This window comes from Entelurus aequoreus, linkage group LG06, assembly GCF_033978785.1.
Source record: "Entelurus aequoreus isolate RoL-2023_Sb linkage group LG06, RoL_Eaeq_v1.1, whole genome shotgun sequence".
In the NCBI taxonomy this organism is placed as follows: Eukaryota; Metazoa; Chordata; class Actinopteri; order Syngnathiformes; family Syngnathidae; genus Entelurus; species Entelurus aequoreus.
The window spans coordinates 53,691,153-53,701,856 of NC_084736.1; the positions used below are offsets into that span (position 1 = coordinate 53,691,153).

A 10,704-nucleotide genomic window follows, 5' to 3' on the forward strand; every position below is an offset into this window, starting at 1 on the left:
AATTGACCACTAAATGGTAACACCGAATAAGTTTTTCAACTTGTTTAAGTTGGGGTCCACCCAATGTTAAATTATAGATGCTTAGAGTTATTTTGTAGGGTTAGTGACTCTAAATTTGCTGTTTGCCGAAAGTCAGTTTTCCTACAGAAGTATATTCTGTTTTGTTTTGTGTGTATCGGGATGAAGTCCAACACCAACAGTGCTTTTGACAGATTAAAAAGGGCCCCCCTACAGTGTTTTGAGTATCTCAGTGATTTAAGACCTATGTTTTTCTTAGACTCTCACCATTAATGTAATGAATTACCATTGAAAGTTCATGAATCAGCCACCTTTTTTTGTCCTTTAAAGATGTGTTTGTCTATGTGACAAAGGGGAGTATTTTTATGGCTTTTATTTTAAAAATGTACAATTCATTTTGGGGTGAAACTGTCAAAAGAGAGGCAGGGGTGGATTTACCACTAGGCAAACACAGGAATATTTCCAGGAGGCCCATTAAAATAATTATTAAAGTTGTCCTTTACGCTTAAAACTTTATCAATGGAGTTTGATGCTTTTCACTAAAAATGGTAACCTATAGTAAATGTGTCTTCCTTACTATATTAATGTTCCTATTGATTACAGTCAAAGCATTGGGGTCAGTAACATTCATCCAAAACTCAACATTGTTCCCAGACTTCTTCTTACTCTCCCTGTCACAGTAGCTTCACATGAAAGATATTGTTCAAAACTAAAAATAATTAAAACCTACCTGAGGTCAACAGTTGGCCAGGGCTTGTGATACTCTTCATTGAGTAAGTAAACTGACTGACACAGCTATTAAAATGTATCACATTTATAACTGACAGTCTTGTAAGATCACCACTGAATAAAGGACTCCAGCTGTATTAGGGAGGTACTTTTGTTTACATATTCATCTCCCAGCATGCACTACTGTCGTCAGGTGCGCCAGAAAAGTTTAAACTGTCCGAAGTTGTCTATGTTAAAGAGAAAAAACAACATAGTACGAGGTAATGTGCAACAGATTTGAGACACTTTTATTAGGGGTGCACAAAAACATCGATTCACATCCAAATTGCGATTGTTATACACTGTAAAAACTCTTTCAGTGGTATTGTCCATTTTACTTTATTTTTAAAAGTATATTTATTCCAATAAATCAATTTATTTTTATTTCTATAGTTTTTGAGTTATATATAAGTAAAAAGTATGAATATTTTCGTAACTTAATTTTTTATGTGATAAAATTAATTTTATTGGACTTCCAACATAAATTGATTTAGCAAAACTCAGTTCAAAGGTTTATATCAGACCTAAAACGTCAGGACCCGCCCACCTGCATGCAGCTGTCGAAGAACAATCCCAGACACGTCTCTTCACGGAGCCCAAGGAAAACACTTTACCGGACTCATCACTCATGTAAGTAACAATTTATATTGTTAAAAGTCAGTATTTGCCAGGATTGAAATGTATACATTTTCAAAAGCATGGCTCAACGTTATATTTAGTTTGCTACTTTTCCCGCCGACCGCCATTTCGAATTTGCTCTTACCTCCAACAGCTCATTAACTTCAACCAAACATTGTGATAGCTGTGCAGTTTATAATTAGCGTTTTATTTGCGTGGTAGTTTAATATTTTATTCTTCAGTTTATAAGCAGCCACATTAAAGCTGCTTCACTAGCCTGCATTAAAAGTTGCTAGCAGCTAGCTAGATAGCTCCCCTCAGACCTGCTGTCCATGCACACGCTTAGGCAAAACGCTACTCTTGAAAGAATAACACTCATTGTGTAAGTCTCAATCTCAACATTTCCCCCCCCAAAAAATCTCACCAGTAGTCACTATTTAAAGCATCGGTCCCCAAACTACGGCCCGCGGGCCGGATCCAGCCCCCCAGCATCCAAAATCCGGCCCACAAATGTTTTAATTTTTTTTTTTTTTTAATCTTTCCTTTCTAATCCATTTTCTACCACTTGTTACTCTTGGTGTCTCCTAGTCGCTCAGGCAAATCATCCATCCATCCATCCATCTTCTTCCGCTTATCCGAGGTCGGGTCGCGGGGGCAGCAGCTTAAGCAGGGAAGCCCAGACTTCCCTCTCCCCAGCCACTTCGTCCAGCTCCTCCCGGGGGATCCCGAGGCGTTCCCAGGCCAGCCGGGAGACATAGTCTTCCCAACGTGTCCTGGGTCTTCCCCGTGGCCTCCTACCGGTCGGACGTGCCCTAAACACCTCCCTAGGGAGGTGTTCAGGTGGCATCCTGACCAGATGCCCGAACCACCTCATCTGGCTCTTCTCGATGTGGAGGAGCAGCGGCTTTAATTTGAGCTCCCCCCGGATGGCAGAGCTTCTCACCCTATCTCTAAGGGAGAGCCCCGCCACCCGGCGGAGGAAACTCATTTCGGCCGCTTGTACCCTTACCAAATCATATTGTCTAAAAATGAATTTTCCCATCGATAATGTGACAATGTCAAATGTTGATGAACATCAATGTTAATTGATGTTAAATGACAAAACGGATTATGAAGACAATGTATATATACATACATATATATTAGGGCTGCAACTAACGATTAATTTGATAATCCATTAATCTGTCGATTATTACTTCGATTAATCGATTAATAATCGGATAAAAGAGACAAACTACATTTCTATCCTTTCCAGTATTTTATTGAAAAAAAAACCAGCATACTGGCACCATGTTGTGGACATTGGGGGTGCAGCATACACCAATAATAACACAGAAATGTAACTCATCAGAACTGAATCAGATATTGTACACATTTCTGTTGTGAATAATAAAGGATTCATTTCAGGCTGCCTCTGAATAACAGCATGAAATATTCCAGCACCTTCATAACGTTTAGTTATACTAAAGCGTCACTCAAATCTAAATATATTTATATAGCTTTATCAGCCCGGCTACATTGATCCATTATGAAACCAACCTGAGATATTTCTGTCCGTTACGTTTATTTCCAAATTGGTAACCGTGCGTTTTCTCTCTCAAAACGGAGTCAAATGTGCCGGAGACACATTATTAGCCCCGCGTTGCAACAAAGGCATAACTTTAACGTTACTCACAAAAAAGCTGAACTAATGAATGCTTGTTGCCACTATGGACTTAAAAAGTTACGTACTGTGAGTTCCTCCCTTCATCCATGGCTCCAACATGTTTCTTCTTCAGGTGCTCCTGAAGCAATGTTGTACTTCCGTGCCATTTTGCAGGAAACGGTCTTCTTTGAAGTCTTTAAAGTAAAGTGTTCCCACACTTTTGACGACTTAGGTCGTACACTTTTCTCCATTGAAGCAATAACCTCAAGATGTTTCTCTGCTAAACTATCAGTAGTGTTTTCCTGCGCCCTCTGTGTAAAAGGACTGTGCCAGGAGCATCAATGATATGATGGCCAGAACGTATACAGTTGGAGAAGACAGGAAGTTGTTGCCAAGTCTCCTGCTGGGGTGGCAGAATTTAAGGCAAGATGGCCTGCCCTCTTCGAACCATTCCAGGTAAATGATTTATCATTCTATTTTTCCTGACTAAGTTTCCATTGTGACTTGGACATGACATACTAGACTCACTTTTTGCCTGAAAATGTATACTAAAACCCTTAATATCAGTAACGGTCAACATTTGCTGTCTTACAGATTAATGAAGAGTTCTGAAGGTGCACTGCTGTTCCACTGGAATCAACATTTATGTCCCAGCTGGACAGGTACACTCCAAAACTCCTGGAGCTCTTCAGTGCAAAAGGTGGAGTGACTGGTCAGCGCATCAAGAACTTGTTGATGGAACTGATACAGATGGGTTAAAAGTGGTTTAAAAGTTTACAACTGAATCTGTAATCATGCTCTAATAACGATATCACAGATTTGGAGTAAAATTGCCAACAAAATTCATTTATTTATTATTATTCTATTAACTCTAGGACCCAAGTGCCTCTGCAGTGATGAAAAGAGATGTGACTCTGAGATGCCTCATAGAGTACACGGGAGAGAGTGGACAGGAGCTAATCTCTGACTACTGTGTAAGTATTGTTTAAAAGCATGTTTGGATCAGTCTGATGTACAAGCTTAAATTTGGTTTACTTATGTGAACTGACTGAACCAGCAGTTGTCAGGTGGAGGTCAAGCATGCAGCTAGTTGGCAGGAGCCCCAGGATAGCCAATTAGCATAGCACCACAGAGTGATGCCTTTCTGTCTTGTGTTTCTGTTTGCCCTAAAAAAAACAATGCAAACAAAAAATACTCCCCTTAAACAAGCATTAAAACATTTACTCTACATATATATATATATAACATATTACTGTTTGTTTGTTTTAATTTCTGGTGGTTCTATTCAGGTTTTTTATATGCAAATTAAAAATGCCAATAAAAAGCATGTGGCTGGAAATGCATCTATTGTACCAAGTTTAATGTACAAGATCTCAAATTAGAATTCAGAAGTTTTCAAAATGGTCTTCACAAAAGTAATCATTATCTGGATTAAATCACACAACTTATATTAAATATAAAATTAGATGTTTGTTTTTTTAAATTACTGTTTTTGTATCTCAAAGGGAACTGCTGAGACCACTGTTCATGGGGACCTGGAAATGAAGAATATGAGCATCTACATCTGTCGTGAGCCAAATGCAGTAGGAATCATCATTGAGGGAGTACCAGTCCTTACTCATCTTGGAAACCTAGCCAAAGCATGCTGCCTACTTCTGGGGTTGACGTATGAACTTAATCTTGAGTATCCATCCAAACTTTCCAAAACATTTGAGGTGTTTCAAAGACTTTTTGTGGGACTCGACACACTGCGCCCAAAACCAACCCCCAAATTCATGACTCTCAAAAACAAGCTTCTAGCTTAGGCAGTGAGCCATGACTGTCAGCTTGCACTTTTGAACAGCTATTTTTTTGTGTCTGCTCAAAATCATTATACATTGTTCATTGAGTGGAATTCTTCAGAATGTTGTAACGGTTTGTCCTGTTCAGGTTTTATTCAAAGCTCCAGGTCATCGTTTCTGGTGTGTAAATTAAGTTTTTTTTAATGTTTTGTACACACTAAATTGCCCCACTGTGAAGCTCCAGCTGGTCAGAAGGAGGGATCTGTGAGTTGTTTAAGTTAAAATGTTTTAAAATATACACACTGAAAGACACTATGGTGAAGGTGTTCTGCTTGTGAATTGTTACAGAAGTACAGATAATCTTAATGTTAAATTGTTTTGGCAAGAAACTGTACTGTGAAGGTTCTAAGTAAAACTTGAGATGCTGAGGTCATGCATTCTTTTATGCACTAAATAAGTGAAGTGAATTACATTTATATAGCGTTTTTTCTCAAGTGACTCAAAGCGCTTTACATTGTGAAACCCAATATCTAAGTTACATTTTAAACCAGTGTGGGTGGCACTGGGAGCAGGTGGGTAATGTGTCTTGCCCAAGGACACAACGGCAGTGACTAGGATGGCGGAAGCGGGGATCGAACCTGCAACCCTCAAGTTGCTGGCACGGGCGCTCTACCAACTGAGTTATACCGTATACTGATGTTCTTGACTGTTAATACTCTCCAGCTTATTGACACGGTTTGGATATGCTTGTGAAAATGTTTTAATAATATGTATACGGTTAAAAAAAGAAAACTACTGTGAAGGTGTTCTATACAGCACTTTAAAAAGTTGAGGTCATGCATTCTATGCACTAAATATGGATGTTGACTGTTCATACTGTCCAGCTCATTGCCACTGTTTTTATATGATAATGATTTAATAAAGGTTGGAATTTGATATGTCTTGATTTTTTATTATTATTCTAAGTAATTATTTTAAGCAGTTTCCATTTCCAAAACAAAGAAAGGGTAAGTTGGTCAAAATTAATAAAATTTGTACACAAATTATTTTTTCATTTAAATGTTACTTATTTTAATTAAGTCTTGTGTGTTTAATATGCTGATGTTGTTTACATTGATTTTACTCAATTTGTTGGCTTTTTCTGTAAACGTAACTTAATCTGTTTGCATAAATCGAAATGCATATTATTAAGTTATACTTACTCAAAATACCAATTAGTTGACTAAACTAACAAAAATTGCTTGGAAAATGTTGCCTTATTTTTATTGAGTTAGATCTAGGCAACAGTTTTTACAGTGTACATACTAATTCTAAATTAAATACTTTTTGTAATTAATAAAAAACAACATTTTTTTTTTTCAATTAAATTTTTTAATAAGAATCTTTTTTTTTTTTTTAATTGTTTTTAGGACATCTACATGCAACCAGAAGGAGCTTTGCTAACCTGTAACCGGTTTTGAAAAAGTTTCATTATATTTATTGTACCAAATAATACATTGCGAGAATCGGTTTGAATCGAGAAACGCGTTGTATCGAAAACCAATTTTCTATCAAATCGTCACCCCAGGATTCGGGATAAGTTCAAGTTGTTAGGTGCCCAACGATTTACACCCCACATGTTTAATATTTAAGTGCAGATTGAATTGCCATTAATCGATTAAAAACCTCAAAATTGAATGGTTTTGGTAAAATGACCATGATACCCAACTCTTCACATGACTAAATACGCCCTCGGGGAGATGGGCGTATGTTTGTTCGTGAGCGTGGGAGGAGGCATCGATAAAATACCGAGAACACCTGACTGTGTTTTGCAAAAGAAGCTCATTTTAAAGCTGAATGTTCCTCTCTGCTAATTACACGGATCAGGATCATAAAGAGGATTTGTGTTAAGACAGAAGTGTTCAGTTGGTGCAAAGTGACCATTCCCTGACCCTGGAGTGTGGGACCTAACCTGACCTCAAGACAAGGGTTCGAATGGTCAATTGCAGGTCAGTGGCTGAAGTGTAGAGGGTGTGACCTAAGCGAGTGAGAATGAACCAGAAGGTGGACACTAACATGGCTTCTGGCTCTTAATTGATACTCAGAATTTTCAACTGGCAGGCCAAAACAACAACCATTAGAATTGACGATCAACTAAGTTTGGACTGTCATTCTACGGAACATTCTACAAAGATCCAAACAGTCGCCAACCAATACTCACATTAACTTGGATCACGCTACAACACAAATATGAGAAAGGAGTATATTTATTACTAATGTTTAGAGCAGGGGTCGGCAACCCAAAATGTTGAAAGAGACATATTGGACCAAAAATGACAAATAAAAAATCTGTCTGGAGCTGCAAAAAATTAAAAGCCTTATATAAGTGTTATAATGAAGGCAACACATGACGTAAGTGTCTATATTAGCTATATTAGCCTACTATCAAAGGCTGACGCAAATCTTCGTTGACAGAAATGTTGTATTTCAATTTTTATTCTACGCATTTTTGCGACATTGGAAATCATTAGTAAAATGGAGGCTTCTCACAGGATGAGATAACTTCTGGACATTACTGGCTCAGAATGGCCAAAGGTATAGATATGTGTGTCCAAGTTAAAGGAAACTTCTTCTTCTAATGGATTTATTACAATCTTTGCAAGCTGGGTAACGTTTGCTGTGGTCTGGAACAACATGGCACACAAACAACTATCAGAAATGCAGTCCAGTATTACATACAGTTAATGTGTCATGAGACATGCAAATATAAATTAAATAGATAGAGGATATAAGTAAAGGAAATTCAATTAGCTTAAATATACCTACAAATGAGGCATAATGATGTAGGAAGCAGGGCGAAACTTTCTCACGGTGTGTAGCAACAGAGCGACCAGAGCGGCGTGTGCTGTGCCACTCGGGCGGGCAGTAGCCCTTGAGTACCCGGTAAAATAGTAAATTCCGGCGTCGCTAAGTGTCTACGTTAGTGTGGCCCGTTTCTAGCCTAGATCCAAGTTGCACTGCAGCCGGGCTAGGCTCGCCTTCAGCCGTGGCCCAGGTTAGCATGGGTCCGAAGCCAAGGAGAGCGGTTAGCCCCCCTGAGGACGACATGGAAGAAATTAAGAAATCTCTTGAGTTCTTGTCGGCTGAGATCGCAACAATTGCTGAACAGCAAAAGAAAATTGTGGATCTGATGGGTGACATTCAGTCACTCAAAAGACTGAACACGGAGAAAGACAAAGCTATAAAAGTTTTGGAATGTCGCGTGGCCGACTTGGAGCAGTACTCCCGCATGAACAACGTGATCGTCAGCGGACTGAAGACCAAACATCGGTCATACGCCAGTGTGGCAGCCCGGGAGAGCGGTCCCGTAGGGCGGGAGGGAGTTCATTCGGAGTCGGAGGTGGAATCGCTGGAGCAGCAGGTGGTCAGCTTTTTGGGGAGCAGGAGGATCTCCGTGGACAGGAGCGACATTGAAGCATGTCACATGCTGCCTACGAGAACCAAAGGAGCGACACCAGCGATCATCATTCGCTTCACCAACAGAAAGAACAAGATCGCGATCCTAAAACAGGGTCGCAAATTAAAAGGAACGGAGGTGTACATTAACGAACATCTCACCAAAAGGAATGGTGAGATCGCCAGGCGCGCACGAATCCTGAGGAAGCAAAGCAAAATTCAGTCTACATGGACTGCCAGCTGTAAAGTGTTTATCAAGCTGAATGGCACCACCCCAGAAGAGGAGAAAGTCATGGTCATCAACGACATCAGTGATTTGGACAAATTTGATATCTGAGGAACTATCTGCGGCGAGGTAGGACCCCTGTGTCTACTCATGGACACTTTTCACACACACATAATGACTGTCACTCATTGTTTCCCATTTTATTCGTTAGTTTTTTGCTGCAGTTGCAGATGTCATGCCTATGTACTAGTTGGGCGGTGTTATATATGTCTACCTGTACAGCTTTTTATGCCTCAAAGCAGGCCTACACTACTGTGTTTCAGGGTCAATTGTAAAAAGCAATTGTAGTGGAAAGTCCAGGTTGTCAATGAGAACCAAAGTAGATTTAACACAAGAGTTTTATTTGACTCATAATCAAATGGTACAATGGTTGGGTTGAGTTGTCTAGCACACAGAAAGTTTCCCCCCCGGGCGCGCCCGTCACCATGAAAAAGAAGATGGTGCCCAAAACACTCTCTTCGTTTGGCTTTATCCCTTTCTTATCTCTCTTGTTAGTGCGTCACTGTCTTATTTTGTTTTCCCTATCTGTTCCATAACAACTCGAATCTTTTAGACAGTCAACACATTCAGTTAGACAGGTTGGCACGACTTAAAGTTCACTTTTGTCCCACAGAAGAGGAAGAGAAATCAAAATGAGCATACATTTTTGACAGACATGAACTATAGGTCAAAGGTCAGAAATTCTACTACATACCCGCCTTCCAGGGTCTTAAGACCCTGGACCAAAACAATTTCTGATATAGACCACTAAATTAAATCTCTACCGCAGATAGAGGCAAAAACCTCAATGTTTTTATACGAGGCAAAAATTCCGTCTATGACCCTCCTTCAGAGCGATCGCTGTTACCAGCCTGCAGTAAAACCATCTCACAGAACACAATTAGTGGCCTACCCTTTGAGTTAGTAACGTAATAACAAAATACTTTGATCATGAACATAATTAGATGAATATATATATGCTTATTCAAGATGTATTTTCACATTAATAATGAATCAAACAAGATCTGGTTTAGAATTAATATAGACTTATGACTGTAAGCTGTTGCATTATTATTTTTCCCGGCATTTGCAATGAATGTAGTTATTTTAACAGCCATACCTCACAATTTACAACAAAAATGCTCTCATAGATAAATATAATACTCATTAAATTGATGTGTCAACATAATGCCCCTCTTAGTGACCGTCTGAGCAGCCTTGATTGCTCCAAAGCCACTTTTTAATTTCAAATTTTCTATTCCTTTTGTTATAACGTGGAGAAGGCTAATTGGTCTGTACATGTTCTGGTCTTCTTTATTTCCTGCTTTATGGATTTAATCATAGTAGCAGTTTCTCGACGTGGTAGGGAAAGTGTTTTCCGTTATTGATTTATTTATCAATCGTTGTTATACGAGCAATAATACAATCCTTATATGTTTTTAGGAAGATAGTGTCCAACCCATATATATATATCTCTAGATCGTGAGTCTGATAATGCAGTGAAGATTTTGTTTAACTTTGTTTCATTTGTTACTTCTAAAATGAGTCCATCCTGAATAAATGACAATTATTTGCACTGATTTTGAGGGATTTTTATTCAGGGTTTGTACAGACTGATGAAATGTTCATTAAAATTATTACTTATGTCCAGACTGTCTGCGATTGTAGCGCCATTGATATTTAATGTTATAGTGTTGTTTCTTGTTTGCTCTCTTTCCGTAAGTTTGTATCTGGTTTTCCATAACTCTCTATTGTTCCTTTTTGCAGCTTTAATTAATTCTAAGTAAAAGTCAGCCTTAGACTTCCGCATAAACATTGTAACTTTTGTTCCTCCAAACTTTTAAATCATACGATCTGTATTTAGACCTGTTTTAATTGCTCTTATGAGAGCTGAGTCCTCATGTCTTTATTAGAATCCAATGGTATTTTTATTTTAACACTCTTCTTTCTGGTTTTGTATTCGTGTATTTACAGATGTTCTCTTTAATTTTTGTCATCCAATTGTAATTCTAGTAGGGCTGCTTTCATTTGTATCATATAGAAGCCGTTTATAATATCCTTAAATTTCTTTCTACGTGTTTTATTTAACCAGTCCAGATTAACGTCCCCCATGACGTTACTTCTGTCATACTATGCTGTTTGAGGATGTCTGAAAATGAATCAAGAAAAATTGT

The 10,704-nt window shown here is 38.5% G+C and overlaps 1 protein-coding gene across 1 annotated transcript; it reads left to right on the forward strand.

The window, feature by feature from the left end:
* The first annotated feature begins 1,378 nt into the window (after positions 1–1,378).
* LOC133651599 (uncharacterized) lies at positions 1,379–5,719 on the forward strand. The gene is made up of 6 exons (XM_062049577.1): positions 1,379–1,416; positions 3,183–3,250; positions 3,372–3,505; positions 3,644–3,749; positions 3,925–4,023; positions 4,555–5,719. Exons 2-6 carry the CDS (start codon positions 3,197–3,199, stop codon positions 4,852–4,854), a joined length of 693 nt encoding a protein of 230 aa, XP_061905561.1. The 5' UTR covers positions 1,379–1,416; positions 3,183–3,196; the 3' UTR covers positions 4,855–5,719.
* The last annotated feature ends 4,985 nt before the right edge of the window (positions 5,720–10,704 follow it).